This window comes from Panthera uncia, assembly GCF_023721935.1.
Source record: "Panthera uncia isolate 11264 chromosome C1 unlocalized genomic scaffold, Puncia_PCG_1.0 HiC_scaffold_4, whole genome shotgun sequence".
In the NCBI taxonomy this organism is placed as follows: Eukaryota; Metazoa; Chordata; class Mammalia; order Carnivora; family Felidae; genus Panthera; species Panthera uncia.
This window is the reverse complement of record NW_026057585.1, coordinates 90,726,727-90,753,845: the sequence shown is the minus strand read 5'-3', so window position 1 is coordinate 90,753,845 and position 27,119 is coordinate 90,726,727. Positions and strand designations below refer to the sequence as shown.

The window sequence follows — 27,119 nt, the reverse complement described above, 5'->3', positions numbered from 1 at the left end:
GCTCAAGATCCCCATTACGTGCACACCCTATACCTTGCCGTTGGCATAGCTTAACGCGATTACTGTTTTGTAACAACAGCCACCTCCCGTTAGATTGGAAGGGCAGGGGCCCTCGCTCACTGCTGAATCTCCAATGCTTTCTGGAGGCACCCCACAAGCACCCAGTGGTTGACCGGATGGCAGGATGGATGGTGGGAAGGGATGAAGGGTGGGAGAGAGGGAGGAAAGTCAGGGAGAAAGAAGGCCGGTGGGCTGTGAGACTGTCCAAGTTCAGTGGTCCTCGTGCTGCTGGGCCGGTGGCAACGCCCGGCCCGGGCTCCGGCCCACCATGCCTGCCGCATTCTCGGGGTGGGAGCTCACCTGTACGAGTCCCCATCTCTGTTGTAGTCACACAAAAGGTAATCCTTCCCCACCACCTTGTCTCTGGCGATTTTCAGGGGCTGGTCAACAGAAGACAGGAGATCTTCACACAGACTGGGGACCTGGCAGAAAGAAAGGAAAAGGCAGAACCGGGGGGTTAAAACAACACGTCAAAACCAGGTTGGCTAATGGCAACCAGAGCCACGTTGTGGTCAGCATATTTAACATCTGGCCCTTGGTACTCTGCCAGAATTATGGGCCTGTTCTTTTCTTTTCCACGTGTGTCTGACACCAACTGTGTCCCTCCATAAAGAAACCTGTTCTTGAGTTACAGCGGAGCGTGATTTCCAACACAGCCTTCCTTCCAAATCTGCGTGCAGCGTTAATTACCTGGTCGCCAGGGTGGTCTGGTACATTTAAGTATGTATATGCTTGCTATTGGTCTCTGGTGGGCAAAGTACAAGCTCAAGTCCTGAGAAGAAGGTAAACATTTGAAATACACAGGAATCCGAAGAACTCTGAGAATAACCCGTCCGTGCCGGAGAACTCCCACAGGCTCCCATGCCGGCTGGAGTTTCCAATACTTTCCAGGCCCCCGGCCAAGCATTGCCAGGCTGGCTGGCGGAGTCGACCCTACCTGCTGCAAAGGTAGCTACACACCGGCCTCCCCCAGCGCCAAGCTCCAGCTGGCTTACCTCAGGTGGACCCACTGGGAGCCATGTCACCGAGAAAGAGGGCCCCAGGGCCTGAACCCCACGACAAATGCTGCCGACTCTGACACGTGGCCCCACTGGTAACCAGGCCGCTGGCCGCCGCCTCCTCCTCCTCCTCCTCCCAACTCAAACATCAATTTCCACCAAAATATTCCAGGAAGCGATGGCAGCACTTTCTGAAATGGATTCCTTCAGGCCTGAGTCACTTCCATGCTGTATTTTCAATGTGCTGACTTATTCCTTTCATGGGCCTGGGTTTATGGAGGCCCCACCATATCGTTTACCAGGCAAGCGGCTGCCAACTGCACCAACAGCCCTTCCAAATGGAAAAGTTAAATCATGTGGCAAAGATACCCAGCAGAGCGGCTCAGCAAGGGGGCAGACGGCCGCGGCAGTTCCCGCGTTCCTCCAGAAGACCCTTATGGCCTCCAGAAAGGTGGTGGTGGGGAGACTGCCACCCCAGGGACCACCCAGCCTCCGGGGCCTCTCCGGGAACCCCTGCTGAGCCCCACGGTGCTTCCGGGCAGCTTGTAAGGCCCTGGCTGGCACAGCTGGAAGACGGTGACCCTGTCTCGCATAAACTCCAGCCTCTGTGAGGCAGAGGTTCCCTCTACGTGGACCACTGCCAGTCACCTAGGCCCCCAAGAGATGCCGGCACCACTAACTCCTATACACCACCTGTGTCCAGCTCCCACAAACACACACACACAAAACAGGGCTATTTTCTTCCTTTTTTGTTTTTCTTTAGATTTTATTTTAAAAATAATCTCTACACTGAATGTGGGGCTCAAACTCACAACCCTGAGATCAGAACTCTCACGGTCCACCGGCTGAGCCAGCCAGGCACCCCAAAACGGGGCTGGCCAATCAAAGTTAGTTTTGGTGACGGTAACATCCTACCCCCTACCAAGTGTCTGTCATGTATCATGGCCTGTCAGAGTACAGATGGTCAACTTGAGAGCTCACACACAACCTGTGAAGTAGGCATGTATTACCCCCATTTTCCAGATTACAGACAGCCGAGGCCCAGGGTTACCAAGCTGCCCAAGGGCCACACCAGGAGCAGGCAGCAGCCACAGAAATCCGCCCCCCCCCCCCGCCCCCACCTCTGATGGTAACCCTGACACAGAAGAGGAAGGACAGTGCATGCCAAAAGCACACTGTGGTGGCAAATAACCCCCTTCTGCTCCCACCCCCTGCTCAGCAACCAGTGGCCACAGGGCCTGGAAGAAAGCCCCGGCCACGGCAAGGCAGATTTTAACAGCTTCCGCCCGACGCCGCTGGGATCTGGAGGTGGTCTTGCTTTGCTGCTGTTAGCCCAGAGGAACGGCCCTGAGCACCTGCGCTGGCCCAGCATGACGAGCCCCTCCCCTAAGCATCACCGTTGAATGCGCTGGACCAGCTCACCCGGGGGCCCTGACTTCTGCCTAGAACCCCATTCTAACTGGCTGGCGCCCCTGGCACTGCTGGCCAGTTCATCCCGGACTGTGGCAGAGAACAAGCCACCAGGCTCTGACGTGCAACTTCCGGACTCCACCGCTTACCGTCCCTGCGGCCTCGGGCAAATCATTTTTACGTCTCAAAGTCCTTATCTGGAAGTGGGGATAAGAGAACCAGCTCATCGAGATTTGGGGGATCACAGGAGGCAATGCCTTCAGCATTCCAGCCATGCCCAGCACGGGGGCATGCACGCACACTAGTACTGGACAACGAAGCGCCCGCCCTCCCCCCTCCGTACCCGCCGCGGTCATCTGCGCTCTGTGACTGTCTGATGGCAGCGCCAGTCCAGGTCCCACCTGGATTCACCGCACTGCCTCTTTGGGATCCGGATAAAACGGACCCTTGAGAATCCAGTTCTTCTTGCCTTCAGTTCTGCCTGGAGCCAGCTGTTGCCCCTTCCCCACCAGTCCTGCTGCTTTGCAGGGACCCCCACCCCCCCACACAGGGAAGCCCACAAGATCATGGGATTTGGTATAAAACACGTTTGACTTCACTGCCATCCCAAAGGTGAATCCGTGGATCAGAAGTATCTCCATAATTTCTTCCTAGCACTTATGCTAACTGAAATGACTTTTAAATTTATTTGTTGTCTGTCTCCCTTCCCTACAATGTCGATTTTTTTTTCCCCAGGGCAGGGACTTCAATCTTGTTCACTGCTGGATCCCCAGTGCCTACGGCAGTGTCAGAGGCATAGTGAGTTCTCGAGGAGATTTGCATGGGAGGGAGGAATTTTATAACGCAAAGCCTCCCAAACACCAATCAGCTTTGTTTCTAAGTTAATAAGCTGGTGTGCAGCAAGAATCTTCATCAAAAGAATCTGTCGTCCAGAACTGAACTCTGATGGATGCCAGTGACCAATTTTGGTTGTGGTTCCAGCCAGACAATCTCAAACCTGAATCATGACATGGTGGAAAAGCCCTAGACAAAGAGAACTAGAGTTTTAAAGTTGGAGGGGGGGGGGGCGCGGTTTATGAATACAGACCCCGAGGAACACAGCAACGGGGGCAAGACTGAGAACTGAGAGACCGGGTTCTAGCCCCTGCTCTTCTGGCAGACACACCGGGCGCCGACCCGGGAGGCTGACGGCGGCCTGTTATGAAATGAGACGTTTACTTGGGTTTTGTTTTACAAGTTGGGAACTCAGTGACCTACTCTTCTTTTTCTGTTTTTCTTTCTCCTGGGACCTCCCCACCTCCACCTTAAAAAAAAAAAAAAAAGCACTTCTGGCCTGTGAAATCAAAAAACGTGGCAGCCACTGGTCTAGAAAATGGGATCCAGCCCTCCCTGCCTGTCAAAGTAGATCGATCAGGGTAACTTTCAAGGTCAGTGTAAAGAACCGGAAGGGAGGCCACTCCTCCCACCTTGGACATCCTGTCCTTCAGAGCACAAAGCTGAGGCAACAGTGCAAAGCATCTGTGGTACCAGCCGTCATCAAGAGCCACTCTCGTAGCCTGCCCAGCCTACCTTTCCTATTCTGGTCACAAAGCTTCTCAAGCCCATGAAGCCCGGGGCAGGGCTGACCTCCCCTCTCCACCGCTGCCCACGGGCAGCCAGAGAGCCTCGGCCCCTGGCCTACTCAGGGATGGGGCCTTCCTAGGAGTTTTCTCCAGGGGCAGATACACGGCCTATATTCCCTCTGCCAGGGAAGCGGGGGTGGGGGTGAGGGCCCTGGGCTGCGGCAGGCCTCAGGAGAGCATCTGCATGAGCTTCTGAGCGAGGCAGAGCGGGTGATACTATCTGAGCTCCTAGATCCAGCTGCCCTCGTGACTGGGGCTTTTAAAGTCCATGGCCAGGTACTAACCAGAACAACATACATCTAAACTGTCACTGAAAAATTATGGCAGTGCACCAGAAACCACAGAGAACTCCTGAAGGCGCAGGGACGTGCCCTTCCGTGAAGAGAATCTGGGACGTGATACGGCCGGCTGATTCTTCAACCAGGCAAGCACAATTTTTGCCTTTTGGGTAAACTTTCAAGTTGGACCATATTTTTGTATTCCAGTCCCTTCCACCAGTCCTGTTTCTCCGGTCAAAGACAAAGTGCCCTGGAAGAATCCTCTTCCTGTCGCCACAGGGACTGAGACGTGTGGATGACACGGTGTGTCCACAGATTTGTGCCAGCGCAGCCGCTCGAGGGTGCGTTAGTCATGATCTGGCACCACCCACACCTGTCTGACTTCCATTCCGTCCTACCCCCCACTCCTGCCTGCAGCCTCCCAACACCATCCTGTCCTGTTCAGCACTCCCTCCATGTGCAAGTTAGCCCATGCGTTCTTCCACTGGACAAGTCCCCGCATATAGGGTTGCTGGAGAAAATACAGGATCGGGCGGTTCATTTTTAATTTCAGATACACCACGAATCTCAAAAACATGGGGCGTACATTTTCATTTGCCAAACCTGGCAACCCATCCCCTTCTCTCAAACCCTACCACCCTTAAGAACCCAGCCCGGGGCGTCTGGGTGGCTCAGTCGGTTGAGCGTCCGACTTGGGCTCAGGTCATGATCTCGCGGTCTGTGAGTTCGAGCCCCGCGTCGGGCTCTGTGCCGATAGCTCGGAGCCTGGAGCCTGTTTCAGATTCTGTGTCTCCCTCTCTCTCTTTCCCTCCCCCGTTCATGCTCTGTCTCTGTCTCAAAACTAAACGTTAAAAAAAATTTTTTTGAAGAACCCAGCCCCAAATCCGACTTCTTTGTCAAGGTGCCAAATTCTTTGGAATTCCTGGACTAACACTGATGTCAGCTGAACCCCAAATGCTTTGGGGATGGCTGTTCTAATACTGCCATCAGCTATCACTTTACTCCTTCCTCGCTACTTAACATTCTTTGTCTTTGAGTGCTGTGAGCCTACAGAGGCAGAGACCAGTTCCTGAGGCCGAGCCCCACAAAATGCCTGGTGTGGCCAGTGCTCCAGCAAGTGTGCCGACTTCTTCTGTGGAAGTGGGTACTAATCTTGATCGAGGTTACACCAAAACCCAGAATACAGGCAGTTTCTCTCTGCAGTCGCTTACTTACCGATGCTCCCCCTGCATTCAACCCCAAGGCTACCCCCGCTCAGTCCTGTCAAGTGCTTGGAAGAGTGGAAGAAATCACATTAAGTCTCAAAGATCAGGAGTTTGTAGAGCAATTTAAATGAAAGAACGGGTCCAGACAAAGCCAAGAGTTCACTCTGGGCTGCGTGTGTCATCGGCTCCACTGCCTCTGAAGGCAAGAACACGTGTTTGGTGCCTACACCCAAGGGCCGGATGGTTTCTGTCCAAACTGCACATCCGAACTGCTTCTCGGCCTTTGCAAGGAACGTTCAGATAACACCAAAGGTGTCAGATCAATCCTGGCTGCTGGGGGGATTTAAACTTAATTCCCAGCGACTTGGAACGGAAAACAAGGACGGCCTTCTGGCCACCCTTCTGGTGGGGAGGTTCAACTTCTCCACTGCACAGACTCCTTTGAGGCCACACCCCAGGGACCACCCAGCTCTTTAGTGACATCATCATCTGGCTCCCTGGTGTGGGGGGAGGATGGCCCTGGAGGAGGGGGCGGGGAGAGGAAGAGTGAGCTGGGGCAGGGAGAGAAAAAACGCCAGGGGGTAGAAGGTAAAGGACAGGCGAGGACGCCCTGAGCAGCAGCCACAGATGACCCTTTAATAATGAGGATCAAGACAAGCACGCCGTCACAGCCAACACCAGGCACTGTATCACGAACTCTCCTGGCACCACCTCCTCTAGGCCTCAGGCACCCCAAGTGTGGAGCAGTTATAGAATCCTTATTTTAAGGACGGGAAAAACGGGGCCTTGAGAACTTGCCCAAAGTCACAGCACTACTCGCCAGCAGTCTGGGAAAGGACACGGGAGATACGGAACGGCTCGGTCGACAAAAAGTGCATCCACTCTTGCTGTCGCCCCAACCTGAATGCTTTTCTATCTAACGCAACAGCAATCACATGAAAAGAGATACAAATCAGAAGTTTCCGGCCACAAGTGAGGTTCGCGTCTGTGCCGCCATGTGGTTCAACTTTGCCTCTTCCCCTCCTCCGTTAGTTATTAATGTTGAAAACAATTGTTCAACCAGAAAAAGAAACTTGAGATGAACCCTTAAAAAAGCACAAAAGCCAGACCAGTGCAACTCCACGGATAATCTAATCCACAGCACCCCCGTCTTTAAGAAGTGCACCCTTGTACCTCAGTTTTTAAAAACATGGCCAAACGAACACATTCCATCTTTTGATCTGCCCGCTGGCCGAGAGCCCGCCACCAGAGAGATAAGAATCGAAAACAGACCCTGTCCGCTGGGTCGCACACTCGGATGAGTGATGTTGGAATCGCAGCCGGGCACAGGCCTGGCTGGCCCCGCTCCCCTCCCCGCGCTCCCCTCCCCGCGCTCCCCTCCCCCCGCTCCCCTCCCAGGCATGGAGGTGTCAGGACGCCGGGCGGCCTGCAGGACTCCGGGCGGCCAGCAGAGGTCTCTGCCTACAGTTTGCTCCTTTTCTACTTTCGAAGGCTACATCCTTCCCCCCTTTCCGCTAATACGAATACAAATAAAAATGAAATCTAAAACTAAAGAGGATGCTTTTAGGGACACAAGTGCTGGTGTAGGAAACAACCTACAGTGTGGCTTTCCGGAAAACACCAACCTTGAAATCAAACACCAGTTCAAATCCTCGGTCTACTGCTTCCTGGCTGAGCGTACCCTTCAGAACTGGGGCTACGATACCCGCCTCAACGAGAGATTCATTCCACTTGATGCTGAGCACCCACACCAGGCGTGTGCTCGGTGCCATGGACTTGGTAGCAGACAAGATGGACCCACGCAGCCTGCTCTCCCAAAGTTTGTTCCGGCCGCTGGGAACAGACAAGTGCACAAGGAGCCATCCTGAGTGGTGGCGAGAGTGGGCCTGTGGAGATTCAGTGGTCCGGGAGTTGGCAAAGAGATGACACACGAATGAAGGAAAGTGGTGGGGGGGGGGGGGGGGGGGGGGGGCGGTGGGGGGGGGGCAAGAGCCAGCACGCAGAGACTGCGGCAAGGAAGCCACAAGGCGAGCGTAAGGAAGACACGATCATCTGTGGCCACAAGCCACCCCTCCCATGACAGGGAGCCAGCACTGGGAAGGGGCTGTGCTGTGGGGGTCCCTGCCCACATGAAGCCCTCCAGCCATGCCTGGACCTCAGCAGAAATCCTAAGGCCACCACCCAGCATAGAGCCTGGTGAGAAACAGGAGCTTCGCACCTGCTGAACTCGTCCCCGCACTCCCAACCACACCCACACAGGGGCGCCGTCCCTCCTTCCCACTTCAGATCCAGCCCTCTTCTAATTCATCCATCATCACTGGATGCCAAGAATGATATCCCTCAAATGAAAGGACAGACTATTCTTCATCGGCAGTCTGTAAATTATTTAGGAAGATGCACAACTGAGAAAGAATATCACTGAGTGTCTGAAACAATTTCCCAATTTTGGAAACATTAAAACGTGATGAACCATGCACACTCAGATTCAAGAGGCTGGTACCTGTAGTGCCCCCAGCAGACTAAGTACGTGCTCACAACGGGCACACAGCTGTTCGCTGGGGGACGGTCCTCAGGGTCTGAACAAAGCTGGCCAAACAGTGCTACCACCAGGAAATTGTTTTTTGGTCAACAGATATTTTATTCTACTTAGAAATGAATTTTTCACATGCCATTAATGACAAAGAACTTTCTCAAGAAACCAGTCCCCCTCTCCCCTTTTTTCTTTTCTTAGGCAGGTGCCCTAAACCACCCCAGAGAGAAATAACAGAGATGAACTTCCTGGGCTGGGTTTCAGCCATTCATACTCAAGACTCCAAAGGCTTTGCCTTCTAGAAGCTCACAGCCTGGAATAAGAGGCCAGAACGGTTTTCTAAAGGAAGGGTCAGGAAAGGGCAGAACAAAAAGAGGGCAAATTGAAAGGAAAAATTAAAATCACTATCTGTGAGTCAACCACAGGCGAACACACAAGGTTCCTGTTGTCCATTTGTAACCTTACGCTTCCCCGAAGGGGATGAACCAGGCAGCCGGAGCCTAATTAAATTAACCATTCCCTGGCCAGGGCTACAAGTCCACATCTGGTGGAGGCAAGTCTAGAGAATTCAGGGTCATTCTAACCTGCCTGCTCCTTTTAATTAAGGCCTTGTCCCCCAGGGACAGAGCACAATACACAAACACCTTCAAGAAGCCAGAGGCAGAAAAGTCACCAGACAGAAGTCACTGTGGCCTCGGAGCCTGTGCAGGCAGTTACCCCGAGCAGAGCCCACTGCCCCAGCGTCCTATACAGTCCATCCAGACCGAGGCTGCTCTCCCCGGGGCACCTAAGAACCCCTGCCTGTTCCCTGCAGTCCTAAAGCTTCAGAGAGGAGGTGACTCCCCGGCCTATGCTCCTCCAGGCCACAAGGCCTTGGCTGTGGGCCTCACACATTCAGGACAGGGTCTCTCTCCTCAGGACAAGGGTGGGGCCTAACACTGTCGGGGCTTCCAGTGCTGGTGACATGGTGCTCCAGTGCAGAGCAGCAGGGTCCCTCAGGTCGAGTTCTGATCTTCTGAAGGCTCCCAGAATGTTCTCCCTCCTGGAGACTCGGCTAGGGGGCTGGCTGGCTGGAGGCGAGGGTGAGCGTGCCTGTGACCGCTGGCCCCTCAAGGCAGACGGAGACTCAAGCTCTCAGCCCTAGGGATGTGACGAGCACCCGGTGGCGACCATACGGAGACAAGCGTGGACAGAGAGCTGTGACCCTCTTGCTGGATGTTCCATGGTCCTGCCTCCTCAGTCTTTGTCATTAAGGGATTACTGTCTTGGCTGCATTCTTAGAAATCACTTCAAATCTTTCAGGGAAAAAGACCAGGTAAAAACTACATGAAAACAACTTGTTGATAATGTGATCTTTACACTAAGGCCCTGTAATTTCATGGGAAGGACAGGGGATCTCCACCCTCTATTTCAGTTTCTGTAATTTTTTTTTTAATGTTTACTTCTTTCTGAGAGAGACAGAGTGTGAGCGGGGTGGGGGGGGGGGGCGGCAGAGAGACAGACAGACACAGGGAGACAGGATGTGAAGCAGGTTCTGGGCTCTGAGCTGTTAGCACAGAGCCCGATGTGGGGCTCAAACTTGCAAATGGTGAGATCATGACCTGAGCCAAGATCAGACGCTTAACTGACTGAGCCACCCACCCAGGCACCCCCTCTATTTCAGTTTCTAAAAGCTACTACCTGGGGACACCTGGATGGCTCAGTTGGTTGGGCATCCAACTCTTGATTTCAGCTCCAGTCAAGACCCCAGGGTCATGGGTTCAAGCCCTGCATCAGACTCCATGGTGAGCGTGGAGCCTGCTTAAGATTCTCTCTCCCTCTCTCTCTCTCTGCCCCTCTCCTTCACTACAGCTGTGTCTAAAATTTTTAAAAAATTAAGGAAAAAAAAAAAAAGCTATGACCCTAGCAGCTGTAGATGTTCTTCTAAGTGGTTATGCACAAGGCGTTTTTTTAACATTTATTCATTTTTTAGAGACAGAGCATGAGCAGGGGAGGGGCAGAGAAAGAAGGAGACACAGGATCCGAAACAGGCTCCAGGCTCCGAGCCGTCAGCACAGAGCCTGACGCGGGGCTCGAACCCACGGACTGCGAGATCATGACCTGAGCTGAGGTCAGACGTTTAACCGACTGAGCCACCTGTGAGCACCCACACACACGTTCTTACTTTATCATTATGGCAACCCTGTATGACACACTGGTGTCACTGTCATCCCAAATTATCGCTGACCAGAGAGGAAGACGCTGAGGCACAGATGGGTTAAGCAATGCGGCTGAGGCCTGCAGTTAGAGGAGGCCCCTCGGCCGGTGCCGCCTGAAGCCTGCTGCCTGGCGAGCAGCCATGGGACAGAACTATTTCAGCTGGAAGGATCACCAAGTGGGTGGTGGCAGAGAGGTGCACCCGGCAGAAGTGGGGTTTGCATGACGAGGTCCACGTGAACCACCCCCCCTCCCCACAACGGCCTGAGGGTAAAGCAGCCGCTCTCAGGGTGGAAGGTGAACGAACAATCTGCCCTCTTGCTCATCGCTGGGCACTCGGGTCTGGGCCCGGGCTCAGGCTTTACAAAACCCGCGTGCGAAACCTTCATGCGCAAGCCCTCCTTAAAGCTACGAACAGGCTACCGTGGAAACGCACACGCTGAGATCCTGGTAGGGAACTAACAGAGGGCATGTGCCGCCCGAGTGAGAAGTGAGCTGCCAGACGGGCAATGCTGGTGAAACGCAGAAACGTTCTTCACTGCTGGTCTGGGAAGGCTCAGCATGGCGGGGAGGGGGGGACAAACCGCTGGGTACCCATCCATGCGTCCCGGCACAGGGACAGGATTCCTAGAGTGGGTGCGGGTACGCCGACCAAAGCAACGCCACCCCCCCCCCCCCCCCCCCCCCCCCCGCCGAGGCCTCACAGGGGGCCAGGTCCCGGTACACCTTGCTCCAGGGACCCTTACAGCCGACCCTGGGAGGCCAACGACCTCGCGAAGCAGCAGCGGAGGCTCAGAGCCATGCAGCCACCGAGTCATATGCCAGAGTTCCGGCTCTTTCCACCACACATTCTCCCCAAACTCCCAAGACCACAAACTTCCAAACAACCCTGACAGTCTCGCAAAATTCCAGCGATGTGGCTGGTTCCTTTCAAGTGGAAATGTTCGTGCCATCTGTGTGTGTGTTTGAGCGGGGCCGGAGGCCAGCGCTGTTGTGCCACGTTATGTGAGGCATGCCCAGAACAAGCTGGGCCTTCCCCCCGCCCCCATTAGCACAAAAACCATCCTGGCTGGCCGGCCACAATGTTTCCCACTGGATTCCTTCCACTGGATGGATGCCTCATCAGGTTTTGTTTTAATTTCACTGAGTCACCCAGAGAAAATGACCACGCACAAAGAAAAATCTGTAATTCTTCCTACTGGGGAAGTTGGCTCCACTTAGGAGGCACCAATGTGTCCCCTTTCATTGGCTGGGTCTTTCCAGGATCAAGAGCTCCTCTGTTTCTCCACTTTGGCCCATTAAGAGATAAAACTCAAATTTGACGTTCCAGATGAAACCCACCCAAGTGCATGAGGGGTTAAATACAGTGTCCCCACCCTCAAGGAGCTCAAAGTATAGGAGGAGAGACAGGGACACAAACCAAGTCCCGATGTGCTACGTGCTATGGACAGGGAGCACTGGATCGGCCATAGAAACGAAGAGGAGGGCTGCCCAGGGCTCCCTCGGAGGGGAGAACGAGCAGGGGAGTCCAGGCAGATGTGTGAGGAGCTAGCCGGGAGCTAAGTTACAAAAAGTGAAGTGCGAGCGTGGCACGGCGATGCCTGGGGGACTGGGGTGGAGAAGGGGCACCCACCTGGACAAAGGAGTATGGCATGGAATCCAGATGGCTGCACCACCCAGTGCATATGCTAGAAACCCATGAAACGTACACCTTAAAAGAGTGAATCTTACAGCAAGTAAATTATATCTCCATTAAGCTGTTGTTTTAAAAAAAAAAAAAAAAAAAAAAAAAAAAAGAGAGAGAAATCAAGAGAGAATGTCCCAGGTGGAGAGCACAGGTACATCCAGAGAAGTCTAATTCAATGCAAATGCAAAAATATCAATTTGGGTTTTTTTAATTTTTTTTTTTTACATTTATATATTTTTGAGAGACAGCACAAGCGGGGGAGGGGCAGAGAGAGAGAGAGAGAGAGAGAGAGAGACAGAATCTGAAGCAGGCTCCAGGCTCCGAGCCGTCAGCACAGAGCCCGACACAGGGCTCGAATTCACAAACTGTGAGATAATGACCTGAGCTGAAGTCGGATGCTTAACCAACTGAGCCACCCGGGCGCCCCCAATTTGGGTTTTAGCAGAGAATATATTACATGATTGAAGTCTGGGTTAGTAAGCATCTGGGCACCGGGGGCCAAAGGCAATGTTACTTTTTCCTTCACTCACAGTAGCTACTGGAGCACCAACCCTTATAACCCAGAGCTTTCCCACATCAAAACAAATTAATAAACAGAGCACACAGTAGGGGACGCATCAGCAGCCCGGAAGCCGGAGCTGGGTCCTTAATGAAATGGGCATAGACCACTGGATGGTCCTCAGTTTCCTTATCTCTAAAATGGGCCAACTGAATGAGATGGGTCCTTTGCTTCTCCAAGGCAGAGAAGCGGTGCCTGGTGGCATGCTGGTGGAGAGGGGCTCAGGGTGACAGGGCCTGACTCTTTTGTGTTTGTGTTAAGATTTAGCTTGAAAGAGGATTCCAGTCATTAAAGAAATATCTGAAAGCCACCAGACTAGACGACTAGCAAGGTTCATTTTAGCCTTAAGATTCTGCAAAGTCTCACAGATCAAGACAGTCTAGGGCCACCTGGGTGGCTTCAGTTGCTTGGGCGTCCAACTTTGGCTCAGGTACGATCTCACTGTTTGTGAGTTCGAGCCCCTGTGCTGACAGCTCAGAGCCTGGAACGTGCTTCAGATTCTGTGTCTCCCTCTTTCTCTGCTCCTCCCCCACTCACACTCTTGTCTCTGTCTCTCTCTCAAAAATAAACACTAAAAACAATATATTAAAAGAAAAAAAAAAAAAAGACAGCCTATGTACTTATCTCTATGACCGTCCAGGAAATGGCCTTTGGAGCTAATCAGAAGCTTGTGACGTTCTTCCTAAAACTGAACACAACATCTACTGAGTGAGGCACTGTGTGTGATCCAAGAGAGCCTAAGAGCTGGGCCCACCTCCGAGGTGCACGACCTCAGGACCCAGACCCAGCACAAGGGAGAAGGAACAGGCTCCTGCATGGGCTTCGCCCTCAATCCCACACTCGAATTCAAAGTCGAACAGAAATTTCTCTATTTGTACACAGAACCTACACTACGCCCTCTTCTCTCTTCCAGGAGTGACCTCCCCTACCCCCCTCAGAGCCCCCCACGCCAATTCCACACACCAAAGGGAAGCGGTGTTTTCCTCCTGCCCATGACAGGATCTTCATCAACTTCAGTGTCCCCGTCATGCATCTGAGACCTGGTCACCAGCAGTGAGCACGCCATCCGCTCTTAAAGGGACTGCCGATGGACACACATCAGAAACCCCAGGTCCCCGAAGGACATGCAGGCTGTTCCAGGTCCCGGCCCACGTGCTAGACCCATTTCCAAGGTCAGGGAGACAGGCTGGGCACGCCATGCTGCTCTCAAGTGCTTTCCATCTGGTCCCAGATGTGCTCTACAGGGGTGACCCAGGCACTGCTCACCCAGGGCCAGTGCCTGCCAGGCTGCACAGGCCTCCCTGTTGACTCTCCAAGTCCTGAGGAAGCGGAATCTCTTTCCAACGGACTTTGCTGTCTCACGGTTGTCATCGACCAGAAAGCAAGACCTAATCTAGAGAGATACTCTTCAGGCCTCCTCAGTGGAGGCTCTCCAAACATTACCTAAAACACTGCTCCCGGGGGTCCACCGGCAACAGGATGCCACACAGTTCCTAAAACGCAGACGCCAGATAGATCCCTGACTAGGGAGTTCTATTAGGGCAGGGCGAGGCCGAGGAAGGGGTCTTTGTGGGTTTCTGATGAATCACGCCTCCCAGCTCCAGCTGACAAGAACCGCGTATCTTTTTCCCATCAGGAGAGCGCAGCCTCCTGCTACCGGTGATCCTCACGTAGATCAGACTCCTCCTGAACTACTTCCCTGACCTCACAGTACTGCTGCCCACCAGCCAGCACCACGGGAGGACCGAGCTCTTTTGTTCATTTTGCCCAGAACGAAACCCAAACGATACCCTTGTCCTTCATGCCTCCAGGAGGGCAACAGCACGGGCACCGAGGGCACGCACTGCCACCTCCCGGTGCCGGGGCAATGTGCACCCAGCAAGTCTAACAGAAAGGACCACGGAGCGCCTTCACGAACGATCCAACCCAAAGAGACGCAAATCCGTGCCCGGCAGAACAGAAACCAAAGAGGAAAGGATTTCCCCTCTTGGAGGCGTGCAAGGAGACTTGCTGAGCGGCCAACATTTTGGAAAGACGGAATTTTAAACACAAACACGAAAGGGCAGAGATTTGAGGCAGAGGAGCCGGGCACACAGCTGGGAGGCCCTTTAATTAGGGAAAGATTTGCAAAGCCTGTGGAGCATCGGCAGATTTTCCCCAGGTCTCCGGAATGGAAAGAATGTGGAAACCAACAGGGTGACCAAGAAGTTTGCGTTCGGCTTGACACTCTCACCAAGAGTGAAGCCCACGGTCCTATCTCCTGCCACCTTTTCAGCAGCTTGGTGATTGATCCCTTGGTGCAACAGAGGGGGATGCCCTGGCCTGGGAGGAGACAGGCTGGACTGGCTCCCTCCTAAGAGCACTTCCCACAATGCACAGGAAACCTCTGCCGTCAAGGTGTTTTATTCACATTAAAAAAAAAAATTTTTTTTTTAATGTTTATTTATTTTTGAGAGAAAGACACAGAGCGTGAGCAGAAGAGGGGCAGAGAGAGAGGGAGACAGAGAATCAGAAGCAGACTCCAGGCTCTGAACACACAGCCCAGAGCCCGACGCGGGGCTCGAACTCACACACCGCGAGATCATGACCTGAGCTGAAGTCGGACGCTTAACCGACTGAGCCACCCAGGCACCCCTATTTATATTTTTTAAGTTTATTTATGTGTTTTCAGAGAGACTGAGACAGTGTGAGTAGGGGAGGGACAAAGAGAGAGGGACAGAGAAGATCCCAAGCACACTCCCGGCTGCCAGCACAGAGCCTGACGTGGGGCTCAAACTCATGAACCGTGAGACGGTGACCTGAGCCGAAACCAAGAGTTGGAGCTTAACCGACTGAGCCACCGAGGCGCCCCTGTCAAGGTGTTTTAAGGCAGAAACATAATTCCAGGGAAAACTAAAGAGCCCCGCACACCTGGGCCTGCAGTTCTCGTCTGCACGTATTATATGGCATTTTCATAAGCGTTTCTAATGGACTTAAATATCAGGCACATGGACAGATGGTCTGTAATAAAACAGAAAAATGATATCCCCCCAGCTCCATTCAGGGGGAACGCGTGCCTATTCAGCTCCCAAGGGGCGAAGGAGGAGGCAGTGGTTTTCCCCACATGGCCAACACCCGTGTGGCCATCTTCTGTCCGGGACATCGTGATGTCCCACACGGCACCAGGGCACGGTCTTTTTAGACAGGTGCTTTGGCTCTCCTTTGCAGGGTGCCCTGTGCCCCAAGTTCCCAAATCTAAGTTAGGTGACAAGGCTCAGGAACAAAGGCGGGGCCGCCGCGCCCCTCTCCTCCACCACAACCTAAGAGTTCAGGAGAAACAGAACGCCGGGAGCCTACTGCTGGTAACAGAAGCTGTAGTTGTTAGCAACCGGGGCTAAGGAGACACCAGGCGGTGACGGAGTACCCAAAAGACCAGATTTGGAAAGCCCAAGGTCCCTGTGAGATCACACAAGATACAGGCGACTGGCACTGCGGCTGCACGAAGCACTCGGGGTCAGCAGGGCCAGCCAGGTCGCCGCTGCCCAGGCAAGAACTGCCGGGGACTCTTCCACAGGCAGGCAGGCTCGCCGAGCAACTCAGGGAAGAGGCACACTTCCCAGCTCTAGTCTTAAAACTGCAAAGAATCAATCGCTGTCCCTTCTATTATGTGGCTAGAAAGTCTGAGTGGCAACTAACAGCTGGTCCTCGGCGAGACTGGAGTGTGCACCCATCACTTGCTTTCTGGCAAGGGACTCACAAGGCCTGAACCGATGCCCGAAGCTTACCAGGCATCAACTCGCAGATCTAATCTGGACAGAGACACACACTCCTACCTGATCTTTGTCCAGCTAGCTCCCTTCCTATCACCCTGTCTCAGGCTTCACCTACTCCAAGAAGCTTTCCCTGAAACCCACCCACCAAGGGTAAGCTCAATGCCCCTCCATGCTGCCTCCATGGAGCTCTGTGTTCCTCTCCATCGGAATCCTTGTATTAAATCCATCTGGATATCTGGCTTCCCCACGACTGTGGGCTCTCTGGACACAAATATTATCTTACCACTCTGACCCCCGTGCTTCAGCACAGGCTCTAGCGCTTAGGGGTCCCTTCACTGGGGGTCCCTTACGTGCCACACACTGGGCATACAAAAGTGAACAAAGCAGACAAGATCCCTGCCCTCGTAGAGCGTAGGGGGCAGTGAGAGTCCCTGAGAGTACAGGGGAGTACCATGGCTGGGGTGACCAAGAGACAGGGTGGGGGAGCGAGGCCAAGGCAGAGGTCCGAAAGATTAGCAGAGCTGGTGCGGAGATGTTATTCCCAGTAAAGGGACGGCAGGCACAAAGATCCTACAAGACAGAGCACAGGGCCTTTGGGAAACCCTAGCAGGTGAGTATGGCTGGAGTGGAGGGGCCTCGGGGGAGGGAAGGGGGAAAGAGGGGTTGACAGGGTCAGGTCAGATCAAGAGTTGTTAAACCCAGACTGTTCTCTGGCCTTGATCCTGATGACAGTGTGAAGTCAGGCAGGGTCATGGAAGGTCACGATGAAAACTGCATCTTGGAAAGTTTACTCTGGCTGCTGATAAGGAGGTGGACTTATCAGTCCACCCGGGTGTGGGACTACAGACAGGGAGGTCCAGAGGCTGTCAGAATAATCCAGTAACCTAGGGAGGGGTAGTAGCAACAAATGTCCACTGAATTGCTCTAAATGAGGATAAAGATGCCTTCGGCCGACAGGCTGGATGGGGGTGGGTGGGACTCCTTACAAGTGACCACCTCGGGCACATGGAACCATGTCTCCACTGGCCTCCAACAGCCCGAGCTGCACCCAGTGCTCCCGGGGCCGGCCTCTGTGCTGGACTCCCAGACGTAGCTCTTCCAGAAGCCACAAACCCTCCTTCATGCCTCCACTGCCAAGACCCGAGAGGTCAAGAACTAGAGGCGATGGCATTCGAGCCCACTCGTCACTGTGGGAAGATGTGGCACGCCCACCGCCCCCTTCCCGGCCGGATGACAGCACCACCTCCCAGAGCCCCACCAAGCCGCACTCCCCCACAACCCAGCCAAACCAGACAACACGGGGCGCACGGACGAGGGACACACCCCTCCTTAAAAGGACAGCTGAACTGCAGCGGGAAAGCCGCTCTAGTTCCTGTGTTTCTTCTGCACCCACTTCCTGTTGTCACGAAAGCGTAAGGAAGGTGCACCACCTTCTCTCTGTCAACAGCCGTCGGTGTGACCCAGGGAGCACTCATTGTGTGCACCCAACGCTGCCCCGAGCACTCCCTTTAGTCCTTCCACCCGCCCTCTGAGAACAAGGTGAATTCATAACTCACTGTGCCGTACACATGGGGAAACGGAGGCACAGGGAGCCGAAGCAGCTTACTCAAGGTCACCCCGGTCTTCAGGGTGCACCAGCCCCAGCTAAGTCGTGACCCTGGTGATCTTTTTTTTTTTTTCAACGTTTTTTTATTTATTTTTGGGACAGAGAGAGACAGAGCATGAACGGGGGAGGGGCAGAGAGAGAGGGAGACACAGAATCGGAAACAGGCTCCAGGCTCCGAGCCATCAGCCCAGAGCCCGACGCGGGGCTCGAACTCACGGACCGCGAGATCGTGACCTGGCTGAAGTCGGACGCTTAACCGACTGCGCCACCCAGGCACCCCAACCCTGGTGATCGTAAAGACGTGCAGTGGTTTCCCCGTGTCCTGCCACCTGCCGGGGCCACCAGTGCCGACTCCGTGGGGCTGAGGCCTCCCTGCACCCTTTCCCCTCTCTCCTCAGACTGCACGGCTTTACAAAGCATGTACGGAGGATCCTGCGCTCTCAGAGTCTGGGGACGGCTGGGTTTACTGGACCATCAACCACTATTTATTTAGCATCAGCAATGTGGCCGGGCCTGTAGACCCCGGGGACACGGATGAGCAGTGTTACATTCCACAGGTGCTTTGGAACCCGAGGGCCCTTCGGCGGCTAAGAATGCAGAATCGTTAGGCAGCCAGGCCCTGGCGAGTGACACGGCTTGGAGACGTGGTTCCCCCCGGCAGGAGAAGTTCAGAAGCGGGAAGGTCAATGAAACAGGGTGTGAGAATGTCGGGGAAGCAGCAGCAAGCAACTTTCCAGGGCCCGACGCACACCCCTTACTCCCAATTTACGTTCAGCACCGTCAGAATGAGGGGAAATCCACTAGCATGAAGAATAATCATTTCCAGCCTGGGGCAAACCTCCTAAAGCGTTTTGTTCTGAACCCAGAGTGTTATTTTAGCTTCCAGTCAGGAGTAATTAAGTGTGCCTCCGCATTCCAGGAAGAGGAGAGAGGGAGATTAACGATAATTAAATCTCTTCTGCATTTGGCCCCGAATCCCTCCTCGAGTGGCCTGCTGTCAGGTAACTTTTCCAAAGCCTCCATCTGACACGACTCCTACCAGCACCATCTGCAACATCAATTCTGGTCTTGGCGTGAAGGTTTCAATTACACGCAAGGTAACAGGCCCCCCAGGACCAGAGAGTCTGGAGTTTTACAAGCACGTTCTTCCCTCTTCTCCTGCACACCACGCATCCAGAATTTGGTCGGTAATCGTTTGCAAGGGGGGAGGGCACAGGGACAGCCCCTCCGTGAGGCCTCTCGAAGGCAGGTTCTGTGCCTGTTGTGATTGACACGGTCTCTAATGAACCTTAATTGTGAGCCCAACAGGCCCAGGAAGGCAGCAACAGATGTGGCGACGCGGCAACCGCAAACCGCCTAATGAATAAAAAGTGTCCTGCCTGATGAGGGCCAGTGACCCCAAAACGGAGGACGGAATCATTCCTCACCCCGAATTACTGTGACGGTATCTGCATTCAGAGTCCGCCGTCGGCTGGGGACCTGCGGTGCCCAGGAGAAAACTATTCCTGGAGAAGCGGTGGGCACAGACAGCAGGGCGACAGAAGAAGGGGCGTCTGAGTCCAACGGACCTGGGGTTGATCCTGACCCTGCCACTTACTCATTAGCTGTGGGGCTCCGACCGACTCATTAAGCCTCCTGTTTCCTCATTTGTAAAATGGGGATAAGACTAACCTTGCGGTTTGTGGTTTAAATACATTAAATAGGCAGAGGGTCAAGAAAGGGATTTGGCATCTGATAGTTACCAACTAAAAGCCAGGTGACCAGCAGAGTTTTAACTCATTCGCACAACGGCCACATTGCACGTGTGCAAGAGCCCCGTGCACACGGCTGCTTACTCTGAGCCAGGTACTGTGCTCGAAGCTTCACACATACGCCGTCTCCAGTTTTCAAGCTCCGTGTCATCACGCCCACCCCTTGGATGAAGAAGCCACAGCCCACGAGTCTCCCAGCTCAGACACGGTGACGACGAGAGCTCGGCTTGGCCAGGCCCTTCGGTTTCCAGGTGCTCAACCGTATCAGGTCTGGTGCTCCTAGTGGGCATATCGAGCACGGAGTGTCAGACTCCGTTTTAGGGTGCCCTAAAACTTCCTAACCCAGAACTTTCCAGGAGTTTGATCTTCAAGCATACTCAAACAGGCTTCTGTAGCCTCACAAAGGGTATATGCAAAGGGGGGAGATGGTTGAACAATCGGTCTGTGTCCCAGGAAACGTGCTGAATAAATGGATACTCTGCTGCGAGCCCCCCCAAACATCCACGCTGCGGCTGGTGGCACCTCGCAGGCATTTTCTGCATCATTTTCTGCATCGGGGGATGAACAGGGTGTGGCGGGTAAGGTGCTCAAGTAGCCTCCCCACCCAGAGCCACAGACTCAGGAGAGGGGCCGAAGGGGAAAGGCCATGGAACAGAGGCCACTGCTGGATGACTGTGAAGGACCCGCAGACGTGGACTTGGAGGGCTGGTCCTCAAGCTGGGGAAAGGATGCCTGGGGGGTCACACTGGCAGTGCGGTGCGGGGTGGGTGGGGGAGATGAGGGGGGGTGGGTTCAGGCTGGGACAAGAGATTAGCAGTCCTGATCAGACGGAAGGGGAACCTGGACAACAGAGAGGGATCCTGAGGGTTCTAAGGTCACAAGTGGTCTGTCCCGGATGATACCCGGGTGCCTGGGTGGCACCTCCGGGTGGCTGAAGAGAAGGCGATGAGGTCAAATGCCCTGTGAGCCTGTCTGGTCCGCCGGCTGGTCCTCAGGCACTGAGGTCGTGCTCCCCAGCCGTCGGACCATCCGACCCGTCCTGTCTGACTCCTCCGCCAGGGCTTCCGAAGGCAGAGCTCCAAGCGTTAGGAATTCAGGGAACCGAAGCAGGGAGAAGGGCGCCCGCCAAAGCAACAGGGGAGAAGAGGGGAGACGACTCACACAGGCCGGGAACCCCCGTCCACCAGGACGGGACGGGAAGCAGGACACATCATCACCCTATCCTGCGGTATGACAGATGCCCTTACTGGCCACGAAACCTGCCTGCCACAGTGGGACTCTGACCTCCTCTGCCAACTCTGGGGTTGAGGGCAATGGCGTCTCCCTGCTTTCCATTCAGGAATCCCCACCGTCAGAAGACGGGGCAATGGTTTTCAGGACCACCTAAAAACGCCTCAGCGGAGGGCCTTCTCACCGAGTCCCGGCAACCGTGAGCTGGGTTCTAAAAACCCCAGTGAAAGTCAAGACCGGAACTGTCCACCTGTGAAAACACAGGAAGGCTGCTTGGCGTGTCGGGGCACGGCCCCTAGGCTGGCAGAACCCAGGAGTCAGCGAACAGGTCCTGGAAAGCCAGTGGAGATAAGAAAGGCATCAGCTAGCATTTATGAAGCACCTGTCTGTCATGCACTTCGGCGCTTTCCACATACCCCCAAATCCTCACAACTGCTCCAGGAATGTGGTGTTCTTACTTCGATCCTCTATGTTGGAGGACCTTCTGGGAGGTGAAGTGACCTGCCTGTGGGTGCAAAGCTGTTAGGTGACCCAATGGGCTTCAGTCCCCGTCAGCCTCGCTCTGCCCACGGAAGTGAGCTGCGGAGGCAGTGGAGCCCCACCCTGGGGGACATGTGCCAAAGGCCCCCGCCTGCTCGGCTCTCTCCACATGTTTACCATACAGGGCGGCCCGTCCGGTCCCAGACCTGAGAGAAATCAATTGCCTCTTCTGCCAGCAAAAGGGGATCCTGAAAGCAGTGACACTGACACAAGGTATCCATGGTGATGTTCTTTTAGTCCCAGGCAAGAGAACCCAGGTTCTGAGACTGTGACCGTCCTGCCCCCACTTCACAGGAAGAGCAGGAGACCCAGAGAATCCTGCCCATCACAGTGAAGTTAGTGGCAGAGCCAACATCATAGCCCACGACCCCTGACTTCCAGTAAGATTTCCTTAATGTACACAATGCTTTTATCCACCTTCCTATTTCCCCCTACTGAAGGAGCAAGAAGTTCCCTGAAGCAGTTCTCTATTTGAAGAAACCACAAGGAAAGCTATGTTCTTTCTAAGCCATTTCGCCAAACAGTTAACAAAAATTTTAAACTTGGCCGACATCATACTTATGGCTGTGGTCAAAAAGGGTCTAGAATCCAGGTCATTTGATAGGCAGGTTATGAACTTTTCCAGGAAAGCAATGTTTTCCAAAGTAGATTCCATGAAAGTGAGGTAGAGAAATGCTAGTTTAAAAGAGATGTTTGGTTTTTTTAACTGCAGGACTTCTCAGTACCTTTAATAGGACAACATGGATGGTGAAGCTTCTAGAGGGCAGTGTGTGCCACGTTTTCCCCATTGCTCACTGTCTTTGTTCCTCACGAGACTCAACCAAGGTGAGCCGACCGATTTCACGACAATCAGGAGAAATGCAGGTTGTATCCAGGAGGAAATACAATCCATCCACTGAGCAGAAACCCAGGTCATCAGTGAAGGACTTTTCCAACCTATCCTGTTTCATTCTGCATTCCTCTGAGAAGGACAAAAAGGATGTGGATTAGACGTCTGCACTGCTCGCTCGCGCTCTCTCTCTGCCTCTCTGAATCACCTATCTGTGTGCCTGGCCCTCTGTCTCACCAAAGGATTCCCACTTTCCTTACTGGTGGAGGCCACAGCACATGGCAGCTGGGAACCCGAGAGCCAGACTGCTTGTTCAGAGCTTGGCTCCAGCACTGCTACCTGGTGACCTCGGAAGAGCTGCCCCAGCCCCTGCTGCCACTTCTGGCCAGTGGGAGAGACGAGAGCGACAACTTCAGGAGGAGGTTTCTCAAGATTTGAGGAGGCATGTTCTGTATCATAAGCGGCAAATACTTGTCAGTCTATTCTCTGCCCTTTCGTTTTATTTTGTTTCAACTTTTTTTTTTGTTAATGTTTTTATTTATTTTTGAGACAGAGAGAGACAGAGCATGACCAGGGGAGGGGAAGAGAGAGAGGGAGACACAGAATCCAAAGCAGGCTCCAGGCTCCAGGCTCCGAGCTGTCAGCACAGAGCCCAATGCGGGGCTCGAACTCACAGACTCTGAGGTCGTGACCTGAGCTGAGGTCAGATGCTTAACCGACTGAGCCACCCAGGTGCCCCTATTTTGTTTCAACTTTTAAGTTAAAATTGCATACGGTCACAGCCATCATTCTGGCATTAGTTTCTATGCCTTTAGTAAAGGCCTCCCCCATCTGAATACCAAATATCATCTCTGCTTCCTCTCTGGTTCTTTAAATATATTTAAAGTAAATATGCTTATTTACTTTTGAGAGGGAAACAGAGTGTGAGCCAGGGAGGGGCAGACACAGAATCCAAAGCAGGCTCCAGGCTCTGAGCTGTCAGCACAGAGCCCGATGTGGGGCTCGAACCCACGAACCGCGAGATCATGACCCAAGCCGAAGTCGGACGCTCCCCTCTGGTTCTCGCCTGTCCGTTTCATATCAGTCTGTAAGGAGGAGGAGGGAGTGTAGGCTTGGTTTTCCTTCCAAGTTTTAGTTGTTTCAGCAATTTGACCAAACAATCAAGTGTCTTCTCACAGGGAAACATGAACGTGACCTGTAATATACCCTCAATGCTTGCGTGACTGGGCCTGTCGCTGAGCGGTCGGCTCCGCTCGCTGCTGCCCTCGGTTCTGAGCTCTGTGCTGTCTTCGCACACGGCCCGCCCGCCTTTCGTGGAGCCCGTTCCTCGCCGGTGAAGTTCTGCCACTGCCACCAACGGGGTCTTGTCCTCCCAGCGCCCCCAGCACCTCATACGGCCCAACCGGCTTCCGCTGGGCTGTGTGCTGATCCTGGTCATTCGATCTGCTGGCCCATCCCTTCAGTTCTTCTAGTGCAATAGCTTGCTTTCTCGAAAATTTTTAGATTTGCTTTATTGACTGACCGTTACTTGTGTTGGGGCAGAATGTTTTAAAGAGCATCCCCTGCCCCAGCACACACACGGTGTGGGCGTGTGAGCATGACCGTGCATGTGTGCATGCCTGTGTGTGTGTGTGTGTGTGTGTGTGTCACGGAGGGCCTCTCCTCTGCACCACTATTCCAGTGGAGTCCACTCCTCCCAAAAGCCAGGCCAGGCAGGAGTCGGGGGGCAGGTTCTACGCGCTTCAAGCTCTGATGGAGCTTCAAGCCAGAAGAGGCAGGAAGAAGTCTAAGAAGGCTTTTTCCCTCAGGTACCTACAAGTTCCGTGGCCACCGGCCTGACCTCATTGTGAATTTCTTTTACGGTCTCACCTTAAAAGAGGATTTAATTTTAGCAGGGCACACAGAAAGTGCCGGACTGTCACGTTTTCATTTTTCAGACCGTAATTCAGTGGACAACACCGAGTCGGACCTTCCCCTGGGCCGCACCCCAGGTGCAGGGCAGGACACTCTCACTGTCCTCATCCATAGAAGGGGCTCTGCCCGCGCTCCTCCCAGAGGAGCTGAGAAGAGGAGACGAGGCGACAGGTCAAATGTATTAATAACGTGGCCCACATACAGGAGTGTTTCTGACACCTGATGGGCCTCCATTAAAGCCATGTTTCCATGACATTCACTAAGAACGACATCAGGAAGAATCAAAAAAGAGGGGAGGAGAGTCAAACTCTAAATCTGAGCCCCCACACAAAATAATCTCCATTTAAAATTTAGAATTTCCTCTGAAAAAATAACAAAACTGAACTGGCTGATGGGCATTAACAATGACAGGAAACAGCTTTCCAATTACCTAACTCTGGGGGATTTCAAGCCCCTAGCCATCCAGAGTCATCCACCGTGACTGCTCTGTGCTCTAGAACTGCTCAGGACCAACAGACACGTCGTCACAGCCTCCTGGAAACAGTCTCGGCTCCTCGAGGAACCCATGCACACAAAGGAAAAGCAAAAGGCCCCCCAGATTTTTCTCCTTCGTTCACTTGGCTTCGAGTCTGAATTGTCTAGGCTACTTGTGAAGCAGGCAATTTATCTCATTCTCAAATGGATCAAACGAGGGCCCGTTACTCTACGTATAACAGAACTCATCAGAGATTCAAATAGCTTTCTGGGCTGTATCTAGGAGGGAGCAGGCCAGGTGAGGGCACCCCAGGGAGCCCCATTTCCCTTTCCAAGCCAAATCATGCCACGCGGGCCTGGTTTACAGGGCTGCCTAGCTGCCACCTTGACACAAATCAGAGGCCGCACCTCTGAGGTGCAGGGTCCTTGCCTCAGCAGCAGGTTAGGGTCATGAAAGACCATCTCCGTCTGGAGAGGCAGCCCTGGGTCGGGGACGGGGGCCAGTTCAGCACCTTGGTCCAGGGGCTGCTCTCTCCTCTCCCCTGCATTTTTTTTTTAATTTTTTTTTTTTTTTTTTTTTTTTTTTTAGTCCCCACAGCTGCAGTCCATTCAAAGAGCAAAAAAAGCTTGCATGAAAAGGCTCACCACAACTTTCCAAGGAATGGAGTTCATTAAAATCCTGCTGGAGGCCCTTGGCTGGAATGCTTTTCCCCTTGTAAAATGGAACTGCAGCTCAGTGTCGCCTGCAGGGAAGCTCAGGATAAGCTCAGAAACATCAGCGCAACAGAGACTGTGCAGGGGCTTTTGCATAATTACCAATTATTCGATCCATTCCCCTGCTCAAGCTCCAGAGACAATATCCGGCCTAGGAGAGAAAACTTCCCGACAGAGCCTATGACAGATGGGAGAATGGAAGCCAAGTTCCCCCAACCCTGACCTAAACCCACAGGGAACTTCCCTAGGGACCAGAGAATGGGGTCTGGCCTAGGGCTCCCAAACCACCCGGCCCCATGAGTCAGTGGTGTGTCAAGGGGGGGGGGACCCCCTCACCTCCAGCTCAGCTCCTAGGTGCCCAGCAGGGGGAAGCCTACACCCAGCCGGGAGGCCCACGCACAAGGCCCCAGGCAGGAAAAGACCAACTTCCCCAAGCCTCAACTTGACTTAAAGCTTTGGTGCAGAAAGCATTCTTTTTATATTAAAATGTCTTACATGTGGGCATGTTATGGATTGGAATGTAACTGTTTAAAGAGAAGAAACATAAAATTCTCTACTCCATGCAGCCACTTTGGGACCTGCCCCCCAAACTCCAAAGAGGTGTATCTGCTCCAGTGTAAGGAATGCTGTGGGGAAAGAACTGGAGGAACAGAGAGAGGCCTGGTGAAAGGCGGCCAGCGGAGAGCCAGGGGGAGACAGCACACGCTCCCTGCCGCTGGGGCCCGACCGCCGAGGAGACCCGACCGCCTTTACGCAAAAGTAAAGACAACAAATGCTCCGGCTGGGTATCTGCCTGATAGACAGACAGTGCCGAGCTGGCCCCGGCCAAAGTCTTCCCGCAATTCTGCGCTAAGTGCCAGCTCTACGGAGCCAGGGCTTTCGTCCTGTGCCCTCAGCCCCTGGAAGAGTATTTGACACACAGGGGATATTACATTCTTGTCGAAAGAGCAACTCAGTTCTGCAGCTCTTGACAGCCCCCCTCAGAGCTGATTAACCAGTAAAGACCAACGGGCCGAGAGAACCCAGCCAAGGTCCTTCTCATTAGGGGTCGGGTTTAAGGATCCTGGTATTTTCTCCTGTGGAAAGGGAGCCAAGGAATAAAGGCTGCATTTCTTCCCAGGGCTGAGCGCAGCGGCTGACTCAGAGGAGGTGCCCCGTAAATGTGGACTTCAATCCACGAACTTTTCACCCACTTAAGCGAAGACCCCTTTAGAAAGGAGAAGACACTTTTTTTTTTTTTTGAAAGAAGACATTTTAAATGTCGCCTCTGAAACAAAGGAGGAAAAAGTGCTGGTGGGAGATCGGTTTTCAATGGCGACAATAAGGGGCGAGTCAGGCAGGAAGAAGATACAAGCCTATTCACTCCTGTGTACAGATAAGCTGGATCGTCTTGGCCTGCAAGGCCCCGGTCCCCAGGCCCCGCGTGTCTTCACCACCTGGGGACGGAGCGGGTTTGGTGCTTCATTCACAGAGCCACCACTGGGAGAAGAACTTCCAGATCTCATTGGTTCTGCTATTAAAGACTGAACATTGAGTAACAACGCCTGGCAGAAATCAGACACGGTAATATTAATGGACGATTAAATATAATATTCGGCTTCATTTCAGCAGACTCACAAACGTCTGAGAGCTTGGCTCCACCGACTGCCTCACGGAGAGCAGGAGACTTGGAGACTTCAAGCTGTAGGTTCCCACTCGCTCATCTGCTGGGCCCCCGGTGCCTAAGAACCCGCCGTGCACCCCAGCCTTCTGACCTGTCAGGTG

The 27,119-nt window shown here is 53.5% G+C and overlaps 1 protein-coding gene across 4 annotated transcripts in view; it reads right to left on the bottom strand.

The window, feature by feature from the left end:
* CAPZB (capping actin protein of muscle Z-line subunit beta) overlaps positions 1-27,119 on the bottom strand; it is a 135,027-nt gene that overhangs the window by 39,623 nt on the left and 68,285 nt on the right. For all 4 annotated transcript variants that reach the window (XM_049617942.1, XM_049617941.1, XM_049617944.1 and 1 more), the window contains exon 3: positions 361-482. In XM_049617942.1, the coding sequence (XP_049473899.1) occupies positions 361-482 (122 nt within the window). The remainder of the gene's footprint in view (positions 1-360; positions 483-27,119) is intronic.